The sequence below is a fragment of the Stegostoma tigrinum genome, chromosome 9, assembly GCF_030684315.1.
Source record: "Stegostoma tigrinum isolate sSteTig4 chromosome 9, sSteTig4.hap1, whole genome shotgun sequence".
Taxonomy (NCBI): Eukaryota; Metazoa; Chordata; class Chondrichthyes; order Orectolobiformes; family Stegostomatidae; genus Stegostoma; species Stegostoma tigrinum.
The window spans coordinates 67,576,932-67,602,936 of NC_081362.1; the positions used below are offsets into that span (position 1 = coordinate 67,576,932).

A 26,005-nucleotide genomic window follows, 5' to 3' on the forward strand; every position below is an offset into this window, starting at 1 on the left:
CCTTTATATTTTTGTCAAGAAATGGAATACATTTAAATAATAAGTGGACTTTAAAATTGCTATTAAATTTTATTTTTGATAGAAGATCAGAACAGATGTTCAGGAAAAACCCCAGCCATTGACAAGCAACAATGTACTTTTTATTCAAGGATCACCAAAGTATTTACAACTGAGACTGTCCAGCCCATATTAAAAATAAAAATCTGTTGCAACTTAGTTAGGTTGTAGGATCTTATCTCATTAATTAACAAAAAAAATGTATCAGATGTCAAATACATTTCACTAAGAGGTCCTAATTATCAGCAACTATGACTTGGACTGATGTCTAAGAGTTTTTGTTAAAAATGATAATGCTTACCAATGAAAACTGGGTGCTTGGGTGACCAAGAACAAAAATTTTCACTTTCAGGAGTTAAAATTAAAATGCAACCCGATTGATGAGATCAAAAATTCATTTCTTGTGAATGGTTATGACAGCCCTAATTGAAACAAGTGTAGGCAGTTTCAATTCGATTCAAAATTGCTGATAATTCAGCCATGTCAGAGACCATAAACGTGGTTCGCATGGGACATGAAAAATGCTGTAACGATAAAGTGGGAGTGTTAGATTTGAAGCCTGTTGGTAAGGTAGTGCTGGCGGACCTTTAGCTTGTATCCTAGACCTGTTCTGGTGGTTTGTATAACAAGCAGCAAAACGGGTTCAAAAGCTCAAAGGGTTCTATTGTAAAGCATCAATCACTCTTCAATTCATAAGCGGGTTTGAGTGAAATTTATACCGGTTTATTCTGTCGCTTTAGGAGTATGAGGGAGAAGATATGGTGCACTAACTGATTGGAATGAATAAAATTCCAACAGGGATGGACATACCCAATGCAGTGATGGTGATTTCTCTATTGGGAAGTCTAGAACCACATAGTCAGAGTCTCTTGATACAGAGTAGGTAATTTAGGACAGAGATGAGAAAACATTTCTTCACTCAAAGGGTAGTGAGCCTGTGGAATTTCCTAGTAGACAAGATTGTGGAGATCAAGTCATTGAATATATTCGAGAGAGAGAGAGACAGGTAAATTTTTAGATATGAATGGCACATAGAGGCAAGGAGAGAAAGTGAGAATATTGCATTGAAATAGAGGGACAGCCATGATCATGTTCAATGACGGAGCAGGCTTCAAAGGGTGAATGGCCTACTCCTGCTCCTATTTGCTATGTTTCTAAACCATGAACAAATTCAGTTAGTAAAATTGATTAATTTCACAAAAATTACAAAATTTTCCTCAAGAGCTATTCTGTTCCAAGGTATAAACAGGGCTTCTGACAAAGTAGCAGTATCAGAATGGAAGAAATCTTATAAAAGCCCATTTAAAACTCATGACATTTTCTTGCATTTCATACGAATCATACAAACTCTTAAAGATATATTAATTTGTACTTTTTTCCCCAGAAAGTACAATTAATTTTAAGAAGCCGGTGATTAATGTGCAATTTTGTTCATTCAATCCATCAAAGATATTTTATTGTTGTTTATGTGGTCACGAACAGTCAAAACAAAGCTTCCCCACTATGTAGGTTCCTTCTGGGATTCCAGTTCCAACACCTGCTGCATATGGTACTCTCCAGTTATGTACCAGTGTTGCCAAAGTAAAGCAGGGCTTCCCGAAGTGGAACTGTGAACCTATGTGGGTTCATCAGCTCAATCTTTGGCATTATCAGCTCTGAGCAGGAATGGCCTCTGTGGAGCCACAATTATAACGCTAACAGATATTATTGTGGAGTCACAATAACTTTCAAGCCTTAAAGTGAGGTCACTGAGGGAAAAATTTTGGGAAGCACCGAGGCAAAAATATTGATGAACAACAGGCAGTGATTAGGCACTTGCAAACTTTTGGCTGTGTATTCCATCTCCCCCCCTCCCAGCATACACTGTATAATACAATTATTTTTGTAAATGTCTGTGTGGGCCTAGTACTTTTTAAATACCTCTAGCTACTATCCTTCATGCATAGATATGTGTTGCTATTTATAGTAATGTTTGTGTCTTAACTTTAGTTATAATTTTCTGGGAGAGGTGTAGCGAATCAGGTGAAAGGATAACATACCACAGTTGCAGTCACATAGAACATTTCGTGGCTTTGGCCAATGTACAAAGTAAGCCTTTTATGTGCATAAGCACCATGTGAAAAAAGCAACAATGGATAGGAAAAGTCAATTACAAGTGACAAAACTGAATAGATCTACTGAATTGAACTAGCATGCTAGAAAAATAATTTAGAAAAGAAAAACAAAATCAGTGGAATCTCCTGTCCAATATGAGTATGAAAACAACTTCACAGGGTTATATTGCAAGTTCCATTTTAGATTCACTTTGAGTCCTATTCTTCAGTTGCTTCACTTGAAACTTCAAATGCCGACAATTAAAAAGAAAATAATTTCCATATGCATATGACATAGACATAGACATGAAAACGCATTGTATCAGTGCACTGTAGCAAAGTTGTCAAGTGCATCTGTTTAACTAAGATTCTCATTCGAGATAGCTGTCTATGGACTTGGGACTCAACGCTGAAATTCACATTTCTTTTGTTAAGTGTGAATTGGAAGGTTTCTCGCCGCAAGGACCAGAGAGTTCACTTGCTATATCTTACCAAACATGTCTCATTAATTTTCCACCACAGCCCTTTTGGTGTCTGTCATATTTGATTTCCACCCCATCTTACCAAGTGTAGTTCCTAGGACAAACATGTCACTCACTACCTGTGTCAGAGTTCACCGGCAACCCACGTCGTGGACGTGGACGTGCATGTCGCGCTGGAATTACCCTGGACAGATGTTGACATTTTCCCCAGATGTGCCAGACATGAATCTGGGGTTCTTCATTTTGCGGGCAGGGTACTGGAGGCTCAGTTGGACAGGACGGTGCCAACACAGGACTTTCTCCACCCCAAGAACTATTAGAGGAGGCTTGGATACCATACCATGCAAGCCTGGTCCAAGGACGCCTCGACTGGTATCAGAGGCTGACCTTGACTTACTGCCCCAGGAACACCAAAGCAAAGGCCTGCTGACAACTATGGCAACTTTTCTGGTCCTGTTTCTATATCCAACAGTGAGGTAAGCCAGCAGAAATAAAAGCATGGTATTTCTAGCTGAGGGGACAAAGCATGAAAAGGCAAGACAAAGCAATGTAAGCTACGGGTGCTGTCAGCATTCAGGTAGGTTCAAAGTGAGTGAGTGCTTTAAGAGTGGTCAAAATCCCAGAGATACAGCCTGGTCTAGTCCATGATCTGAGTCTGTGTCCCTGAGTACTCAGTGTCCCAGCTACAACATTATAATAATAGTTGTGGTGCAGTATTGAATTGCAGAAGAATCTTGAAAATAGGTCAGAAATATATTTCATTAGAGTTCATAGAGGATGACAAAAGTTAAGATCCCAATATCTGTTGATGCAGCTCGGTGGTCACAGCTCATAAGGCTTGACCCAAGAAGTTGGTGCCCAGTTTAAAACATGGTGGTGGTGCTGGTGGTTTACAGCAAGTTGTGAGCTAAATCCACCAGATGCTCGCTTTGCTTTCCTGGTCAACTTTTCCTGATATTTGAACTTATTTGGTGAGTTTGGTAAGATAGGTGCCTGAATATTAGTAAGGTGAGTTGAGGCATTAATAAAGTGTTAAATTTAATTTATTTTTGTGCAAGGAGTCTTGAGTAAGGAATATAAGTTGAGAGAGCAAATTACCACACGGAGAAAAGATATCATTGCTATTACAGATATATAGAGCGAAGGGCTCAATATTCTGGTACATAGGATCTTGTAAAAGAGGAGGATGTGTTGCAATATTTATCAAGGAGTCAATTACTGCAAAAAGAAGCTACACTATCTTAGAAGGTTCCTAAATTGAGGCCATATGGATAGAAGATAAGATCACATGAATGGTACTCAAATTACTCCCAAATCGTCACGGAGAAATAGAAGGGCAGATTTTAGAGAAATTTTGAAGTGTGAAAAAAAGGGTAGTAATGGGAGCAATATGCAACTCCACTAATATTAACTGCAACAAATAAAGTGTAAAAGGCTTAGGGCAAGCGAAATTCTAACAATGTATCCAGAAAAGTTTTTAAAAGTGAGCAAGAACAAAGTCCTACTAGAGAGAGGATGGCGCTGCACCTAATTTTTGGGAGTGAAGACTGACAAGTGGTAGAAGTGGGGGAGAATTTCAGTGATAGTGACCATAACTCAGTAAGATACAAGGTACTCATGACAAAGAATAAAGGTAAATTGAAATAAGAATCTCAAAGTTGTTTTAACACAGGAGGTGGCCATTTGGCCCATCGTGCCTTCACCAATTCTATTGCCTAGTTTCAATCTCTGGTTTTTTGCTGCGCTCTATTTCTATCCAAGTAATCATCCAATGCCTTCTTGAATGCCTTAACTGAACCTGTTTCCATCACATTCCCAGGCAGTGCATTCTGTATGCTAATTACTCATTCTGTGAAAAGGCCTGTACACCCATGTTTCATTTGAACATCACTTTAAATCTATACACTCCGAATCCTTAATGAGTAGGAAAAGCTTCTCCTTATCTACTCTATCTAGCCAACTCATGAATTTTATAACCTCTATGGAATCTTTTCTCAGACATTTTCTCTCCATGGAGAACCGCCTTACACTCCCCAATCCACCCTCACAACTGATCTGATTCTTGTCAAAAGAATTCACCTCTTTCCTATAATCTGGCATGCACAACTGTACACAATACTCCAACTGACGTCTAACAGCGTCTTGTATATGCTTAACATTGAGTACAAAAGCATGGAGAAAATGCCCTTATTAACAAAGCCGAGAGCACCATATGCATTAACTGCTCTCTCTACCTGTCTAGGGACCTTCAATGCTCGATGCACATATATACATAGATGACAGGGTTGTTAAGAAGGCAAAGAGTGTTTTAGCTTTTATTAATAGAGGGATCGAGTTCCAGGACCATGAGGTTATGCTGCAGCTGTACAAAACTCTGGTGCGGCCGCACTTGGAGTATTACGTACAGTTCTGGTCACCGCATTATAAGAAGGATGTGGAAGCTTTGGAAAGGGTGCAGAGGAGATTTACTAGGATGTTGCCTGGTATGGAGGGAAGGTCTTACGAGGAAAGGCTGAGGGACTTGAGGCTATTTTCGTTAGAGAGAAGAAGGTTGAGAGGTGACTTAATTGAGACATATAAAATGTCAGATATAAAATAATCAGAAGGTTAGACAGGATGGATAGGGAGACCCTTTTTCTAGGATGGTGACGGCGAGCACAAGGGGGCATAGCTTTAAATTGAAGGGTGAAAGATATAGGACAGATGTCAGAGGTAGTTTCTTTACTCAGAGAGTAGTAAGGGAATGGAACGCTTTGCCTGCAACTGTAGTAGATTCGCCAACTTTGACTGCATTTATGTTGTCATTGGACAAGCATATGGATGTACATGGAATAGTGTAGGTTATGTGGGTTTCACATCAGTATGACAGGTCGGCACAACATCGAAGGCCGAAGGACCTGTACCGTGCTGTAATGTTCTATGTTCTATACTCAGGTCTCCCTGCTCTAGCACCCAATTTCGAATTGTAGTCCCTATTTTACACTATCTTGCCACCTATCTGAGCTGTGCACCAGCTTGTTAGTGCCCTTTTGGAGTTCCAAAGTAACCTCTTCAGTTTATAATTCTTCCAAATATAGTGTCATCTGCAAACTTTGAAATTGTCCCCTGCACACCAAGATCCAGATCATTAATATATAGCAGGAAAAATAAGGGTCTCAATACCAACCCCTGGGAACGCCACTACCAACCTTTCTCCAATCAAAAATATCCATTGAGCATTACACTCGGTTTCCTGCCATAGAGCCAATTTTGTGACCACATTGTCACTGTTCCTTTTATACAACATGCTATAACCTTTTTCGCGAGTCTCTTATGTCGCACTGTATCAAATGCCTTCTGGACATCTAGGTACATCACACCAACAACATCACCTTCAGGTTCTGAATTGGGGGAAGAACAATTTTAATATGTTAAGACACGATCTGACCACAAGGCTGCTCTCTCATTACAGAAAGAGAAACAACTGGTTGTGGTTTAACCTGAGGGTCACCACACCTGAGGCAAGGGGAGGTTAGGTAATAAATTCCTTCAATGGTAATGTCAGCTGGTACATGAATTGAATTCACAGTGTTGACATAACTCTACTCACAAGCTAGCCACCCAGACAACAGAGCTGAGGAAGAATCTTTTCATCTGGAAGATGTTGGTGTCTAGATTCACTGTCTGAAAGGGTGGCAGAGGCAGGGACTGTTACATTTAAAAAGAATTGAAGTTGACACGTGAAATACCTTAGCATAATAAGGCTTTGGACTCAGTGCTAAAAAGTGGAAACTTGAATAAATAGGTATTTGATGACCTGTGCAGATTTAATGGGCTTCTTTGTGTGCTGTAAAAATCTATCACTCTAAAATTTCATAGCAGCCTCTGATGGACATAAAGGGGTCTGATAAATAGGGGAAGTGCAGAGAAACCTGCTGGGCTAAATGTCTATCATGGGTTTTGCTGGCTTTGGTTTAAATGCTGTTTGTGGCAAGGTGAGGCTTTAAAAGGGGATATAATTTCCCACTTAAAGGTCTCAACTGCTCCACTAGTGGCCAGTCTGCTTAACACCATCCATGCTGTTGAAATAATTATGAAGATGGCAGGAGCAGGCAAGAAGGTTACAGGAAGGCTTCCCCCTGGATTGAGGAGTGGCCTCCTCCAAACCCCCCGAATTGGCCTTCAAACTGCCAGCTGTGAATTAAATCCAGCCCCGCATCTATCTCTTCTCATCCCTTAATTCATAAATAGCCTGAGATCAAAGAGTTTTCCTCCATGACAGGTAGAAGTACTACATTTGCATCTTAACCTCACTTCATTTGGATCCTCTTAAAAATACAGAGCTCATGATATTACACTTCCATTGTCATTACAATATTGCATTGTTGGCAGCCAACTATACCCCATCTCCATCTCCCCACAAATGCTATAGCCCAGCTGATGAACTAAATCATCATCTTGGAGACAGAGTAAGTGGTGGTTTGGACCACGCAAATGAAAGGAGGAGGGTTTCAATGTCTCATTAAATTTAATTTCTCGCAAATCCCTTCCCAAACTGCTGTATTTGGGTACAGCTGTGGGTGATATATAAATATTCTGGAAATGTGTTTACTTACCTTCAAAATGAAAGAATGTTAATGCAGAATATTGCTTCAGGAAATTAAACAGGAAGGTTAGGGCCATAAAAATAATGAGCTAAAATGACTTTTTCACAATTGGTGCTTATATTTTTACAATCATACTTTTGTCTTCCTATTAATAATATTTAGAAAATAGTGAGATGTGGTCTGGATTTAGGAATCTTTGAATGGTAAATTCAAAAGGTCTTACCCAAGCCCCTTCCATCAATCTCTATGCAAACTCACACTGCCATTCATCTCCAAAGTTACTCATCCTACATTGCAACTCATGGTCCTTGCATACTTTGACCAAGCAAAACACTTCACTGAGAACCAGTGAGCCATATAGTAACGCAGGGATAAGTGGAATTGTTGATAAAAATAAAAACACATATTCACAAATCCTGTTTCCAAAATAAGTTCCCCCAACTCCATAAAAGCATCTGAAAGATCATTAAACTATCAAAACCAGAATATCTTCAAACACTTCACATCTCTTAATCTTTTGCAAGGAGTCCTGCATCATTGATAAAAGAAACCACAGAAAGAACGATTTATTACATAACCATTTCAAGTTATCAATCATACAAAGTCAAAGTTAGCAAATTCTCGCTAACTGTTAAAAAAAAAACCACTTGCTAAAATAATTCTTTCACAAGGTCAGGTCTCCTAGTCACGCATTCATAAAGATGTACAAACTCCTTCTGGAATGGTGCTGCCTGCCTGGGTAGAAAACATTGAGCCTAAAGTTATACATTTAGCGATAGAGCCTAAATATTGTAGTTACAGAACTGGTGGTGGGGTGTTACACAGAAACATAGAAGATAGGAGCAGGAGGAGGCCATTCAGCCTTTCGAGCCTGCTCCGCCATTCTTCATGAATATGGCTGCTCGTCCAACTCAATAGCTTAATCCTGCTTTCTCCCCAAAACCTCTGATCCCATTTAGCCCAAATGCTATATCTATTTGCCTCTTGATTACATTCAATGTTTTGGCATCAACTACTTCCCGTGGTAATGAATTCCACAGGCTCTCCATTCTTTGAATGAAGAAACATCTCCTTATTTCCATTCTAAATGATCTATCCTGAATCCTCATACTGGTTCTGGTTCTGGTCCTGGACCCACCCACCATTGAGAACATCCTCCCTGTCCAGTCCTGTTAGAATTTTATAAGTTGATGTTTCAGGTCAAGATCCTTCTTCTGAAGAAGGGTGTGGACCCAAAACATCAACTTTCCTGCCCTCTGATGCTGCTTGGCCTCCTGTGTTCATCCAGCCTCACAGCATGTTATCTCAGATTCACCAACATTGGCAGTTCCTACTATCTTTGTAAGAATTTTTTAAGTCTCTAGGAGATCCTCCCTCTTGTTTATCTGGGCCTAAAATCAGTGATATATTTTCTCTCTACATGTGCATTTGATCTAGTGGAAGAACATTTTTTCCAATTTATTACTGCAGTATGATGTTGTATTATGCAAACATTTTCCTGATTCAACTATATGCAACAGATTTAAATGCACAAAGTACAGTCTGGCCCATCTGAAGGCATATAAATTCCAAGTTTCCTTTACAAAATGAACAGCACTAGGATTAATCTTTGATAAGATAGGCCAGGACAGAACACTTGTATGAATTATATTCCAATGTAAAGAGAAGTTTGATAACATGAATTCACAATCCAAAAATAATATACAGAGATGCCAAAGGCTACAAGTGATAGGAGACAGATGTTTCCTACAGTTTTCCAACAAATTACTTGCACTTGCATTGAACTGAAGTTGAATCTGCACAGTTAGTAAAATGGCACCAAAGGTCACACTTTGAACATTCTGGCACACTCTACTGCACTAAACACATTTTTACTTGCCTTCAGATTCAGAATAAGCTTTGATCCAGAACAGGAAATTTAAAAGGTCAGGATGACTTTTTTAAAATATGACGCCATGTAAGAATTTGCCGAGTTGTATATTCGCAACCTTCGGAATTGGTTTCAAATTATTACTGTGACTTTACAACTAAGTAGGATCCTGGTTATAAGCACCAGTTTGGGAGTTGTCTATTGATACAAAAAGTCATGCTTCATGAAAATAAAAATGTTATTACTTGCTACACATTAAAATAAACTTAAATTTGGAAACAAAACTAACTGAGCATTTTAATCATACTTCAGTTTTATACTAATTACACTTCAGTTTTACAATGTTCAAAATTCAATATCTGAACTCACTAAATAAGATATAAAAGCTGTCTTCGGATTTTTACATATTTAATTTTCTCTCCACAACATGTCAAAAGTTCACAAAGTGCGGAGCTGGATGAACACAGCAGGCCAAGCAGCATCTCAGGAGCACAAAAGCTGACGTTTCGGGCCTAGACTCTTCATCAGAGAGGGGGATGGGGAGAGGGTTCTGAAATAAATAGGGAGAGAGGGAGAGGCGGACCGAAGATGGAGAGAAAAGAAGATAGGTGGAGAGGTAGGGAGGGGATATGTCAGTCCAGGGAAGATGGACAGGTCAAGGAGGCGGGATGAGGTTAGTAGCTAGGAGATGGGCGTGGAGCTTGAGGTGGGAGGAAGGGATGGGTGAGAGGAAGAACAGGTTAGGGAGGCGGGGACAAGCTGGGCTGATTTTTGGGATGCAGTGGGGGAAGGGGAGATTTTGAAGCTTGTGAAGTCCACATTGATGCCATTGGGCTGCAGGGTTCCCAAGCGGAATACGAGTTGCTGTTCCTGCAACCTTCAGGTGGCATCATTGTGGCACTGCAGGAGGCCCATGATGGACATGTCATCTAAGGAATGGGAGGGGGAGTTATAATGGTTTGCAACTGGGAGGTGCAGCTGTTTATTGCGAACTGAGCGGAGGTGTTCTGCAAAGCGGTCCCCAAGCCTCTGCTTGGTTTCCTCAATGTAGAGGTAGACACACCGGGTACAGTGGCTACAGTATACCACATTGGCAGATGTGCAGGTGAACATCTGCTTAATATGGAAAGTCATCTTCGGGCCTGAGATGGGGGTGAGGGAGGAGGTGTGGGGGCAAGTGTAGCACTTCGTGCGGTTGCAGGGGAAGGTGCCGGCTGTGGTGGGGTTGGAGGGGAGTGTGGAGCGGACAAGGGAGTCACGGAGAGAGTGGTCTCTTCAGAAGGCAGACAAGGGTGGGGATGGAAAAATGTCTTGGGTGTTGGGGTCGGATTGTAGATGGCAGAAGTGTTGGAGGATGATGTGTTGTGTCCGGAGGGTGGTGGGGTGGTATGTGAGGATGAGGGGGATCCTCTTGGGGCGGATGTGGCGGGGCGGGGTGTGAGGGATGTGTTGAGGAAAATGCGGGAGACGCGGTCAAGGGCATTCTCGACTACTGCAGGGGGCAAGTTGTGGTCCTTGAAGAACGGGGACATATGGGATGTGCGGGAGTGGAATGCCTCATCCTGGGAGCAGATGCAGCGGAGGCAGAGGAATTGGGAATAGGAGATGGAATTTTTGCAGGAGGGTGGGTGGGAGGAGGTGTATTCTAGGTAGCTGTGGGAGTCGGTGGGCTTGAAATGGGCATCAGTTTCGAGCTGGTTACCTGAGATGGAGGCTGGGAGGTCCAGGAAGGTGAGGGATGTGTTGGAGATGGCCCAGCTGAACTTGAGGTTGGGGTGGAAGGTGTTGGTGAAGTGGATGAACTGTTCAAGCACCTCTTGGGAGCAAGAGACGGCGCCGATACAGTCATCAATGTAACGGAGGAAGAGGTTGGGGTTTGGGGCCTGTGTAGGTGTGGAAGAAGGACTATTTCACGTAACCTACAAAGAGGCAGGCATAGCTTGGGCCCATGCGGGTACCCATGGCACCCCCTTTGTCTGTAGGAAGTGGGCGGAATTAAAAGAGAAGTTGTTGAGGGTGAGGACGAGTTCGGCCAGGCGGATCAGGGTGTCGGTGGAGGGAGACTGGTCGGGCCTGCGGGACAGGAAGAAGCGGAGGGCCTTGAGGCCATCTGCATGAGGAATACAGTTGTATAGGGACTGGATGTCCATGGTGAAAAGGAGGTGCTGGGGGCCAGGGAATTGGAAGTTCTGGAGGAGGTGGAGGGCATGGGTGGTGAGTTCCTGGACCAAAGGGGAGAAAATGGAGTCCAGAAGGTGGAGATGAGTTCGGTGGGGCAGGAACAGGCTGAGACAATAGGTCGACCAGAGCAGGCAGGTTTTTGGATTTTGGAAAGGAAATAGAAACGAGCCGTGCAGGGTTGGGGAGCAATAAGGTTGGAGGCTGTGGGTGGGAGGTCCCCTGAGGTGATGAGGTCATGCATGGTACTGGAGATGATGGTTTGGTGCTCGGGGGTGGGGTCATGATCGAGGGGGCGATAGGAGGTGGTGTCGGAGAGTTGGCGTTTGACCTTGGCGATGTAGAGGTCAGTGCGCCATAATACCACTGTGCCTCCCTTGTCTGCTGGTTTGATGATGAGGTTGGGGTTGGAGCGGAGGGAGCGGAGGGCTGCCCGTTCTGCTCACTTCACTTGTCGTATTATCAAAAACACTTGGAGGTCCAAGTATCTTGGCACATGCCCAGCATTAGGTTAACAATGTAAATTAAAACATTGGCATTGAATACATATAAAAATAGAAACAGAGCATAGTTGGAAATCTGACTAATAGAATGGACTATCAAAAAATGCACAATTTAAACAGCAAAATGTAGCAATATCCACCATAATGTGATGAAAATACATATGCTGTGGAAAATCAGCAAAACACCCTTCTGTAAATATATGTTGCTTGCTATTAAGGGCAAAATCAAACAACAGCTTGCAGCAGTAATTTAAGTTTAGTTCATGTAAATATGAACTTTCTGCATAATTATATTCCAATTGCCTCTATAAGAAAAACCTTTTTTTAATGAAGGTACTTATTTTTACTTATTTTTAAACAGATTTTATTCTCAAGAAAATTGTTTCTTTTTTTAAAAATGTGGATGGATTAAAAAAACTGGACTTGGTATTGAAATATTAAACAATTCTTAAAAAATTGACCATTTCATCTACCTGCCTTAACTGACCTGTTGCTTGAACCCTCATCTGTGCCTTTCATTCTCTAGTTACAATACCAACATTCTCATGCCTGACCTCCCACATTTCATCTTCTGCACATTTGATGTCCAAACCTCTATTACAAGACCTTGCGCCAAGCCTCTTTGACATATTTTCTGTGCTCATTAACCTACAGTGAATATTCTTATGAAAAAAAGCCGAATAGGCTGTAATATTTAAGTTCAGAAGAATGAGACACCGCTTTACTGAAACACAAAAAATTCTTAGGGTAGATGCAGAAAAGTTGTTTCCCCTTGTGACAGTCCAGAGGACATAATCTCAGAATTGGGGGTCACCCATTTAAAACTGATGAGGAGGCATTTATTCTCTCAGACATCTGGGGAATCCTTTACTGCAGAGTTGTTGAGGCTGTTTCATAAGGATATCCAAGGCTCAGTCAGACAAATTTTTAATCAGTAAGAATCAAGGGTTAAGGGGAATAGGAAAGAAAGTGGAGTTGAGGATTATCAGATCAGACATGGTCGCATGGAATGACATAACAGACTCGATGGGCTGAATGGTCTATTTCTACTCCAATGTCTTATGGACTTATAGTAGCTCCCTTCATAATTTTAAAATTTTCTTCCTTGTTTTCAAATCTCTCTACGGCTTTTCCCATCCCTATTTATTTAATCTCAAGTCATACAACCCTCTGTGACTTTCAATTCTGGCCTCTTCCACATTCCTGATTTTCTTTAACTCCACCAAGGGCAGCCAGGCTATCAGCAGCTACCTGGGCCCTGATCCCTGGCATTTCCTCCCTGAATGTTTCCAGGGCTACTTCTCCTCCTTAAAGCCTATTTGTTTGAATAAACCCTTGCTCATTTATCTTGATATCTCAAGTAGCTCAGCATCAAAGTTTGTTTGATAATTGTTCCTGCAAAATGTCGTGGGAGGTTTTACTTCATTCACAGTGCTACATAATTGCAATTTGTTGTCAGTGCTGAGGTAAAAGAAGAATCAAAATTCTAAAAATAACTTCCAATGGGTGTTGGCAGTGATTGAATACATATTAATTTATCTTAATAGTGAAATCTGATGCAGGTAGTTTTGTCAAGAACTTAACAAGATTTAAGATTTAAAGATAATAAGGTGTAGAGCTGGATGAACACAGCAGGCCAAGCAGCATCAGAGGAGCAGGAAGGCTGATATTTCGGGTCTGGACCCTTCTTCAGAAATGGGGGAGGGGAAGGGAGTTCTGAAATAAATAGGGAGTGACGGGGAGGCGCACTAAACAACTGCACCTCCCAGTCATGAACCATTTCAATTCCCCCTCCCACTCGTCAGGCGGCATGTCAACCCTGGGCCTCCTGCAGTACCACAACGATGCCACCCAAAGGTTGCAGGAACAGCAGCTCATATTCCGTTTGGGAACCCTACAGCTCAATGGTCTCAATGTGGACTTCACAAGCTTCAAAATCTCCCCTCCCCTTCCACATCCCAAAACCAGCCCAGCTCATCCCCACCTCCCTAACTTGTCCTTCCTCCCACCTATCCCCTCCTCCCACCTCAAGCCCCACACCCATCTCCTACCTACTAACCTCATCCCGCCCCCTTAACCTGTACATCCTCCCTGGACTGACCTAGCTCCTCCCTAACTCCCCACCTACACTCACCTTTATTCGCTCTATCTCTGCCTCTTTGACCTGTCTGTCTCCTCTCCACCTGTCTTCTCCTCTATACATCTTCTGTCCACCTCCCCCTCTCTCCCTATTTATTTCAGAACCCCCTTCCCCTCCCTATTTCTGAAGAAGGGTCTGGGTCCAAAACGTCAGCCCTTCTGCTCGGCCTGCTGTGTTCATCCAGCTGTACACCTTGTTCTCCTAAAGGTTCTCCAGCATCTGCGGTTCCTACTATCTCTAAGATCTAAAGAAACAGCTTTCCATTTTGGGTGTAAACCATGGCAACTAGCATAAAAGCCATGAAAGGAAAAAATTAAATTCTACCATTAAATCCGCCAATACTTGGGACAGAAATATGAGAATTCACCACAAAATACAGGAGAATTTAAATATTCTAACACTTCAAAAAAAAAACTTATTAAACTAGTCCTTATTTAGAACGACTTAGAATAAAATTCAAACTTACCGAGTTGCCAACCATATTTTGGCCCTGGTACAAGATATGATGTCATGTAACTCCCGGGGAAGGCTTGAATTCATCCTTTGTTTTGTGTCAAAGTAAGACCGCAGTAAATGAAGTGCCTGGATAAATGAAAGCAAAACAACAAGTTATTGGCTCCACTGACAGCATTTGCTTAATTTACTACAATTCCAATCTGGGCAGCAGACAAGTAGGTGACAACTCTTCAACATTTTCTCAAAATCAACTTGAAAGACACATAAAAGACTGTGGTTTACAGCTAAAGGTAATTACAATAGGTAATGAAATCCACACAGGGTACTATGATAACCTTTAATTTAAATTATTAATTTTGGAAGTAATATCCCTGTAAATCGTCCTTCAGGGAAAGAAATCTGCCAATCTTACCTGGACTGTCCAACTTGTAACTGCAGGCTCACAACCAGTGGGTGACTTTTAACTGTTCCCTGAAATACAGTGTAGACTACAAAACCACTCAATTGTATCCAAATGCTAGAAAGAGTATCATATGAACAAAGATAGATATAACAATTGCTTCATCCTTGCCGTCAGATACAACAAAAATAAAATCCATCCAGCCAATTCTGCAAAATGTCTGCCTGGTAAGTGTTTGGTGAGGTGAACCACAGACAACTTGAAGCACTAGCCTGACATAACCATACCATTCAATCATTTTTCAGCTAATGTACAAATCTTATCGCCATCCTTGGGCACATCTTGTCCCATTCCACCACTAAGACAGACCTATCAGGAAGTGACACACTCAAGGCTTCAGTCTCATGGTATTAGGACAGATATGAGCAAGGTTATCTCCTACTGATTACACCTTCACACTGCATATCACTTGAAAGAAATAATGAATATCACTTAAAAATAACACTGATAGTAGCAAGGACACAGAATGTACCTGTCAGATTGATGTCAAAACCCATCATCAAGCATGGCCAAGTTAAGAGTTTAGAAAGAAAATCTGTCGCATGGGGCCTGCAGCAGGTGTGACAGTAATCAAAGGAAAACCCTGCTCAGAGTAAACTGGCTGGCCGTTAGCACACTGATCAGAAGCAGAACTGGAGAAACCAACTAAGTACTGTGCCTACAAGATTAGGTTAGAAGCTAGAACCCCTCAACAATTAGCTCACCTCCTGAGTTTACAGTGCTTGTCTATTATCTAAAAGGCAAAAAATCAAGAGTGTGCTGGAATACTTCTCACTTGCCTTAAGAATGCAGCTCCAACAGCACTCAAGAAGTTTGACATCATTTAGGACAAAGTAGCTCGCTTACCTGGGACCATTCACATTCTCCACTACCAATGTCAGTCACAGTGTGTGCCACCAAGACGCACTGTAGAAATTTTACAAGAACCCTTAAACAGAACTTTCCAAACCAATGACCACTACCATTTACAAAGAGAAAGGCAGCAGGTAAATGGAAACATCACCACTTGCATACCCAAAATAAAGATGCTAACCTCGTGAAGGTACAACACGATTGGGACATTATGCACATTAAACAGGTAGGCGATGGCCTAGTGGTATTGTCGTTGGTCTATTAATCCAGAAAATCAGCTGATGTTCAGGGGACTTGGTTTCGAATCCTGCCACGATAGATGGTGGAATTTGAATTCAATTTAAAAAATCTGGATCAGCATGAAATCATTGTCAATTGTTGGAAAAGCCCAACATGGCTGACATGTGATTCCAGATCTACAGCAACAAGGTTAACTATTAATTGCTCTCTGTAATGGCCCATGGAGTGGGGTGGCGTGGGGTGGGGGCGAAGTGAGGCAGCGAGAGGGGAGGGGACGGGTTGGGGTGGGATAGCTTGACCAGCACACATCAGGAAACAGCAGCTCAGGGAAAAACAGCCCCACATTTCAACTACCAAATAAGATATGGACTTATCCCAGTGCTCAGATCAAGGTTCTCTTGAAAAAACATCTAGCCATGATGCACAAACCAAAACAGCAGTATAATTGAGTAATGGAAGCATAGCAAGACCACAATGAACGAAGATGAATACAAAGATAGTATAACCAAGTACCTTTGCAACCCTAAACTCAATACTTGACTGTTATCTATAACTACCATGATGTGGAGGTGCTAGTGTTCGACAGTATGAACAAAATCAGAAGTCGTATGACACCAGGTTTATTTGAAATCACAAGCTTTAGAGCGCTGCTCCTTTGACAGGACTTCACCCGATGATGGCACACTGCTCTGAAAGCCTGTGATTTCAAATAAACCTGTTGGACTATAACCTAGTGTCATGTGACTTCTGACATTATCTATGGCTGGTGAAACATAACCAGAAAGGGCAAGGCCACTGGTGGCAACTTCTATACCTTAAGATTTTTCTGTCTTGTGTGTTTCTGGGCCCCATCACAAGGCAACAGCACAGCTTTTATTTTTCTACTAACTCCACTTTTTTTCATGGCAGGGGGTTTCAAAACTTCATTCAAAATGCACTCAAACAAACTAGTCTCCAGACTCTCTGGTACAAAGCCTAGAAAAACTGCTTTTAAAAATTGAAATGAAAACCATCTCCTCCCACCCTAAACATAAAAATAAGTTAACCTTAGAGTTATACACTGTTCCAAATAAAATTGAAGAATTTTGCTGTGCACACATTAATTGTTTACATTTATGACACTGATTACACTTCAAAAGTATTGAAATTGTGAAAGGCAAATAAATACAAGTTCTTTCATTTTTTAAATTCCTATGAAAGGTGGTACAAATGTCTATATGATGGATGCAAAGTTCCATTCTGCTCATTTCTGAAAAGGATCAAACAGAAGAAATGCAGAAAATCCCTATTTTTGTCTTAGCCAGCGGGGCAAAGTACTTGAAATCCCCAATTCTCATGGAATCATATCTCAGCAAAATACCAATGCCTTCCTGAGGTGACTGTATTAGGCAAAGGAAAGGTTAACAAACAGTGGTTTATGAGGTTTCTGTTGGCACATCAATACCTTGCTAGTTTATGCAAAATTGTAAGGTAGTCTTTGTTAATTTGCTCGTGGGATCTAGTTCTACAGGATCACATCACTGCTGGCAGTAACTTATTGAACTTTGCAGAATATCAGATTACATGGCTTTAAATATAATTAACAGAATCTAATATTACAGGAATTGAAAATGAAAGGAAAAAGGATCTTGGGAATTACTGTATTTGGAATTTTTAAAAATGCAAGTCCATGTAGAAAAATGAAGTCACTCACACTACCAAGTTGGAATCAATTTGATGTTATTGGGCAAAAGGTTTCCAAAGCTAAGCTGTACACAAATTGAGGTTTTGAACCACACCTAAACTGTTAAGTAATGCAGTCATGAGACACTTTTTTTTGAATGGGGTACAACAGAATCTTTGTCAGAAATCACGTGTTCCTCGCTACCATTCATAGTTATGGTGTCCAATGTTGAAAGTTGTCCACTTTGTTCATACAAATAACAACAACTGGCAGATAAAACCTAAACCAAGCAGGTCAATTTGAATCCAAGTATTTCAGTTTCCCTTCTGTATGCATGAACTTTAAGTTCAGGTGATTTAATTGATGTGACATTAAGGTTGGTGATAACCCATTTTAAATCCAATTGAAAACTCCAGGCTTTATCCTCCAAAATTAACAACTTTTGAAGGAATAGAGGTCATCACCAGAATTTAACTTAATCCTTCATCAGGACAGCTTTGAGGGGGGGATAGGACGTATGACCAGGATCTTGTTTTGTGTGCGTGCAATATGACTATTGCATCAGTGGAAGAAGCCTGTTACAAACTTAAAAAAAATTGTCTTTTCAATATGCTAAAAATATACAGTGGCTGTCTGATTAACGCTTGCACAGGTAGGTCATTTCAGATTAGAAACAAACTTCGGTATAGTCAAACAAGGCAGATCAGTTGCAAATTTGGACTCTGTGGCTCCAATGGGCTATAGAACCTTGAAGAGGTATTGGCTGTGATGTAGGCCAGACTGTCCCATATTTCTGTGACATGCCATGCGATGACATACCTGCGTCTGCCAAAAGGCTCAGAACTATTCTTCTGGCTGTTTTGACACTCATTTCACAAGCATGGTCTGCAAATTTGATGAGCTAATCAATCACCGGTGAACAGGTCCTGAACTGCACAAGCGACCCACCAAGAGCTTTGATTAAACAGCCAAACAGCAAAGTGCAAGTGAGACATTTTCAACTTACTTCTGCCTTGGAAAAGTATTGGATTATCTTTTAAGCTTGTTTAGCTTTCTACATTCTATTCTCAACAAACATAAGGTCAACCGAAACTCTGCTATCTCTGTCCTAACATGCAGGAAGTCCTCTTCCTCTATCATCCCTGTACTTGTGAACTACACTAGTGACTGGTCAAGCATGGCTTTGAATGTAAGTCTCATCCTTGTTTCCAAATCCCTTCACAGTTTTGCCTCTTTCTACAACTGTAATGTTCCCAGTCCTACAACACACTGACAAATCTGCTTACCTCTAATTTTTTGACCTCTACCATATTCTCAATTATAGTTGCTCCTTCAGTTGCTGAGATCCCAAGACCTGAAACGCTCTCCACACGCCTCCAAACTGACCAACTCAATTTTCTCCTTTCAGGCACTCTTTAAAACAGGCCTCTTTGAACAATATTTTGGTAATCTGATCCAATGACATGTGGCTCATGGTCAGACCCTAATTTATAATGAGCCTGTGGAGTGACTTGGAATGTTTCGTTACATAAACTGATGTTGAAGGTCTTTTGGAGAGCTGCATTATACATATAGAGAGGCAACAAGATTTAGTGCCCCCATTTTGCACAAGGTCGGGGCTGTCATGGTATAATGCATCTGGGGCTACAGCATGCAATTTGAAAATATATATGCCTCTCAGTTAATTCTATAGACAATAACTAAGTAGGTACAATCTATGGAATGTTTCCAAGTATCAGAGGGGAACAGTCCAAAGATGTTCTAAGGTAGGATGCAGGAATGAATGTATTTATAATGCACATATCAATAAAGCATACACAAAACTAGAAACATGTAAATAAACCTACAAATTATTTTGAATCAAGGTTTAGAAATGGAGTGATGTCCATAGACAGGGAAGCTTTGTGAAGAGAGAGGAGGAGGATGACTTTTGTGGATGATTTTTGTAGGTTTTTCCCAAGAACACATCTCTCATCTCCACTTCACCTAGAATCATGTCTGTGGCGATACGAGTGGGAATATAGTGTGAAGACCAGAACTGCACGCTAACAGAACTACATGGTCATCACATTACAGGAAATACGTAATTGCATTACAGAGGGACACAGGAGCTTTACCAAGGTGCTGTCTGGGCTGCAGGTCTGAGCTATGATCAAAGCCTGGGAAAGATGGCATTGCTTTTCTTGGAGCTGTGAAGGTTCAACAGGAAGTGAAAGAGTAATTTTAGATTGTGAGGCACACAAGTTCAGTGAACAGAAAGATACATCTTCCAATAGCCAAGTGGCAAAGATTTAAGAGTTGGAAGGCTAAGAAGTGAGTTGAAGAGAATTTTCTCCCCCCACTCAGAAGGTGGTGGGAGTCTGGAATTCAATGAGAGGTTCAGTCCGAAATTCTTGAAACATTTAAACAGTATTTAGACGTTCATTTGTGTTGCCGTAGCCTTCAGGGTAAAGGGCGGGGAGCTGGAAAATGGGATTACTGTAGTTAGATCTTTGGAGACTGGCATGAATGTTAGGCTAGATGGCCTATTTCTGTACTGTAAATGTTTATGAGGTGCACATTCAGTTAATCCAACGAACACAGCGCTACACATTAGCACCCACGGCGAAGAGCGCAGCAATCCAATATCTCGTTTGTGTGGTTACCTCTTCTGCAAAATGTTGAGAAAATTACAATCCCTGTTACTCCATTCTGAATTATAACAATGACAAGGCAAGCATATACTGTAAATTTCAAGTCAATTCAGGACAGACCCTTTACACAACACTGCCATTTATAATTGCAGATGCCTGTAATGTATATCCAAAATAACATCTACTTAGCATTTCACTAGTACGCCCACAGATCTCTTTCATCATAAAACATACTGGGGTTATCAGCCCCTGCATGCCCATTTTGAACTACACTAAAAGGAGTAGAAACACAACTCCAATTCAAATAAATTTCCCAATGGGATTAGTTTCTGTTGCTATTGGATTTTAATGCCCTGCTTCCAGAAGAGGCTTTAGTGAACTCTCTGTTAAAAATACACCACTTGCTTCCCACATGCATTCCAATGATTCAGCTTAGCAATATCTGATATTTTATTTGGACTCTATATACAAATGAAGAGTGACCCCAGAGTTTTTGGATTTAGTACTGACAAACTGATGTAAATCTCAGTACGTATAACTGCCAATTGCTTTCTGAGTACATATTGTTTGAGCTATGCTTCAAGCACCTTGACAGATGGGCTACAGCTGAAATACATTTAGCAACATATTGCACTGTGGGCAGCACTGCCTTCACTGGCTCTGTTAACTTAAATTGAAACTTCAATTCATTTATTTTTCCGAGTTTTTCATTTTCACAAGAATTAATGGGATGCCTGTAAAGGAAGGCAACTTTCAAAGTCTGTTCAAACAACGAACTACTGCTCCCCGTTTCTAGAAATTGCTTTAAAAGACGGCTAGGAGCCAAGAAAATAACTTTATCATGTAAATTACAACATTCAGCAGAGTTAAACATAAATGTTAACTAGTAATTTTAAAAAAACACCAATAATTTTAATTGTAGGTATAGTTGAGTGCCTATTTTTATTTTCCTGTAAATGGTGATCATTTTGCACACTGGAGTGCTTTATTGCAATTCTAAAATGTCTATGCCCCCTCAGTGAATTCTGTAACTGATCACAGGGGTAAGTACAAGCTACAGTGATGTCAGAATACTTACCAGGGTCACAGCAGAACAGTCATGGGTTGTTCTAATTTAGCACACAGGAATGTGAATATTTATAGTGTACATATAATTAAAGCAAACAGAGCTGTAGGAATGTTAATAAATCTATTTATTATTTTGAACCAGGATTTGGAATAAATTAAAGGATCTCAACAGTTTGAAAATAGTGGGTAAGGACTTGGCTCCAATAATTTACCAACAGCTCTGACCAAAGTATGCCGCACACAGGACTGAGCTGGAGGCACACAAAAAAAAATGCATAATTAGAATGTCAGAATCATATAAATACAACTATCAAAGAAAGGTCGTCATGAAATGAATAGATCTTTTTGAAAAATAAAAAGCAGAAGAAAAACACTGAAGTAACTGTTTCATTTTACAGGATTCCAAGCAAGTTTCACAACTGTGTTTCGTAAGGTTCCAAGTTATAATATTCTATTTCCCTCCGTAGAAAATACATTTTCATGGGCCTTTTAGTGATAGTGACAACGTGAAAGGAATTTCCTCATGTTTGTTGCCACTACACAAACGCACTGTATTTTTGACTGGGCAGTTTTACTTTGCAAAAACCCTTTGAAAGTAATTTGTGCTTTTAAACAGCCAATTATCTAATCACATGTAACTGTAAAAGTAGTTAACCCTCACATTTCTCAACTAACACTAATCTTCTGTCATGACATGGGAAAATGTGACTAATAGTTTAAGCATCCTATTAGTTGTGTATATTGTAACAATGGGACAGAGACTGGGGATCGGGAACTTTAAATAATATAAGCTTTTATTGACGGGTATTTTTGTTGAGAATGTCTGGGTTTTGTTGAGAAATTATTTTTATTGGTCAATTTATAATTAAATTTGTGACCCATATTGAGATATACAAAAATGTACAGTTAAAAATCCAAGGCTGTCTAACATGTTACAAAAGTATTTTTCCATAATTCTGGTACTGTCACATTCTTATGTACTTTTTTTGGAATTGTTAAAAATTAGTCATTTCAACCACAGCAGGTAGTTGACAAAATAAGAACAGAAAATGCTATGCCCATTTACACCCACTTTGGGCCCATCATTCATTTTCTTATCCATCCATTTTCCAACTTCTCTTCCTGACAACATAATCTTTTGGTCTAGTTAATCTGTCCAGCATGTCAGACCTGTTGCCATTTTTTCTCTTCTCTACCAATTGCACTCTGGCCATTTCCTTGCTTCAACACTTAGGGTTAAATCACAAACTTCTTTCAATTCAAAAGAAAGGTCAACTTGAAATGTTAACTGTTCATCACTCCATAGGTGCTGCCTTCCCTGATGAGTACTTGTATGGTTTAATGTTATTATTTCAGATTTCCAACATTTGCACCATTTCTATTTGGTTTAACTTATAGAAAATCTTGCTTCTTTCATTAAATGGCTTAAAGAAAAAAGTGAAATAGAGAGATGGAAAGGAGGAGAGAATTCCAAGATTGGACCTTGACAACAGAAAATATAGATATTGATTGCATAGGGATTAAAATTAGGCATTTCCAAAATGCCAGAATCTAAGGAATGTGAAATTTTGGAATTCTATGGGGAAGGGTTGATTGTAGAGATAGGGAGCGCAAACAATGGAGAGATTTGAAAACCATAATGGGAATTCTAAAATTGAGGCATTAATCAAGAGCCTGTATAGGCCAATATTCAACAGGATGTTGGCTCAGTGCAGTGAGAACTGTCCAAGTGTGCTGTGAAATTTTGCACAAAGGTGACGAAAATCAATATAAAACAAACATTATTTCATCTGAAGAATGAGGGTGGGTTCAGCTGCATGGAAAATTAGAAAATCAAAGATAATGAAGGAGGCAGAATTATAGTTTATTGTTGGGGCTTACTGTTACCAGAAAGTTTAAAAAAAAGGACAGAATGTGTGAGCAGTATGTCTCACAAGTGGAAATTATTAATGTGTTTGGAAATTCAATAACAGAACAAACTTAGAGGCTTTGTATCTTAGTGCACAAAGCATTCAGAATATGCAGATGAATTGAGACGCAATCGAGGTGAATGGATATGATTTCATAGCCACTACAGATATGATTACGAAGAGCTCAAACCTCGAAACTTAACATTCAGGGATGTTTGACCTTACAGAAAGACAGGAGGGAAGGAAAGGTGGTGGTGTAACAGTGTTAATAAGAGATAAAACGAGGACAGTTGTGACAGGTTTGAATGATGTAGAATCCTAATGGGCGGAGGTTGAAAAACAGGAATAGAAGACATTGTTGGGAGTAGTGCATAAACCTCTAAATAGTAGCTAATCTGCTGGAAAGACTGTAAATCAACAAATAATAGGCCAATGTAAAATGAATACAGCAATAATTATGGATGACTTTAATCTCTGTAAGAATGGGTTATTCAGATTGGGAACAGTAGGTATGACAATGAATTCATACAATACCTTAGGAGATAGTTTTCCAGAGCCATATGCCATGCAGCCAAACAGGGAACAGGCTTTCTTGTATCTGGTAATGAGTAGTGAAGCAAGTTTAATAAATTACCTCAGAATAAAAGATTCCTTAGGAAGTTGTGACGATAATATGATGGAACTTAATAACCAGTTTGAGAGTGAGAAACTTGGGTGAGAAACAATGTCATTTGACTTAAATAAAGGGAGCTACAGTGAAATGAGTGTAGAATTAGCTAAAGTGGACTGGTGTATAGGTTAGCAGGAAAGTCAGTAAGCAAGCAGTGATAGGCATTTAAAGAGATAATTTGTGAATCTTAGCAAAAACAAAGCCAGTAAGGAGCAAAGAATCTAAAAGTGGGATAAACCAACCGTGGCTAACCAATGAATGCAAGGAAAATATTACGTTGAAAATAAAGCAAGTAGAGCAAAAGTCAGTGACAGCCCCAAAGACAGAGATACATTCAGAATCCAGCAAAGGAAGACACCCTGCCTTGGACAATTAATCTGAATAGACAGTTATCGGGAACAAGGAAATGGCAGAGGAGTTAAACACACATTTTGCATCAGTCTACATGGGGACCATTAGACCATACGACATAGGAGTGGAAGTAAGGCCATTCGGCCCTTCGAGTCCACTCCGCCATTTAATCATGGCTAATGGGCATTTCAACTCCACTTACCGCACTCTCCCTGCAGCCCTTAATTCCTTGTGAGATCAAGAATTTATCAATCTCCGCCTTGAAGCATTTAACATCCCAGCCTCCACTGCGCTCCGTGGCAATGAATTCCACAGGCCTACAACTCTCTGGCTGAAGAAATGTCTCCTCATTTCCGTTTTAAATTTACCCCCTCTAATTCTAAGGCTGTGCCCACGGGTCCTAGTCTCCCTGCCTAACGCAAACAACTTCAAGGCATCCATCCTTTCTAAGCCATACATCATCTCATAAGTTTCTATTAGATCTCCCCTCAACCTTCTAAACTCTAAGGAATACAATCCCAGGATCCTCAGCCATTCATTGTACGTTAAACCTACCATCCCAGGGATCATCTGTGTGAATCTCCGCTGGACACGCTCCAGCGCCAGTATGTCCTTCCTGAGGTGTGGGGTCCAAAATTGGACACCGTATTCTAAGTGGGGCCTAACTGGAGCTTTATAAAGTTTCAGAAGCACATCACTGCTTTTATATTCCAACCCTCTTGAGATAAGTGACAACATTACATTCACTTTCTTAATCACAGAGTCTACTTGCAAGTTAACCTTTAGAGAATCCTGGACCAACATTGCCAGATCCCTTTGTACTTCTGCTTTTTGAATTTTCTCACCGTTTAGAAAATAGTCCATGCCTGTATTCTTTTTCCCAAAGTGCAAGAACTCGTATTTGCTCACATTGAATTTCATCAGCCATTTCCTGAACCACTCTACTAAACTGTCTAAATCTTTCTGCAGCCTCCCCACCTCCTCAGAACTACCTGCCTGTCCACCTAACTTCCTATCATCGGCAAACTTCACCAGAGGACACTAAGAACACACTAAGAACATCCCATTAATGCTAAAGAATATATGGAAGAAATTAAGTACTATCACATTACTAGAGTAGTGGTTTCAGACAAAATAATGGGGCTAAAGCCTGAGAAGTCCTTAGACCTTATTGGCTGGCATCCGAGAATCCTAAAAGAGTTAGTTCCAGAGATGGTGGATACATTGGTAGTAATTTTGCAAACATCCTTGTATGCTGTAAAACTTCCAGAGAATTGTAAAACTGCCAATGTAATATCAAACACCTGTTGTTGGAAAAATATTGGAATCAACCTTTCAGGAAGTAACAGCAAAACATTTGGAAAATCATAACCTAATCAAGCAAAGGCAGCACAACTTCATGAGAGGGTAATCATGGCTGACAAATTTATTAGATATTTTCAAGGATGTCTCAACCAGAGTGGATAGAGAGAAACCTGTACATGTGTTGTATTTGGACTTCCAGAAGGCGTTCACAAAGGTCTCACAAAAGCTTAAGTCATAAGATAACAGGCCATGGTTTTGGAGGTAGTATACTGGCATGGATAGAAAATTGGCTCCTTGGCAGGAAACAGGACCGAGATATTGATAGGTTAAGTGGGCAAAAAGTTGGTAAATGGATTATGGTGTGAGAAGATGTGAAGTTGTTCATTTTGGAAGGGAGAACAAAAGTACAGTATTGCTTAGACAGTGATAAACTGTAGAAAGCTGCAACAAAGGGGCTTGCGCATGAAACACAGAAAGCTAGCACACAA

General features: G+C 40.4%; 1 protein-coding gene across 2 annotated transcripts in view; it reads right to left on the reverse strand.

Annotated features, from left to right (window-relative positions):
* The window catches only part of thada (THADA armadillo repeat containing), a 387,510-nt gene that overhangs the window by 118,290 nt on the left and 243,215 nt on the right, over positions 1–26,005 (reverse strand). For both annotated transcript variants that reach the window (XM_048536483.2, XM_048536484.2), the window contains exon 29: positions 14,376–14,491. In XM_048536483.2, the coding sequence (XP_048392440.2) occupies positions 14,376–14,491 (116 nt within the window). The remainder of the gene's footprint in view (positions 1–14,375; positions 14,492–26,005) is intronic.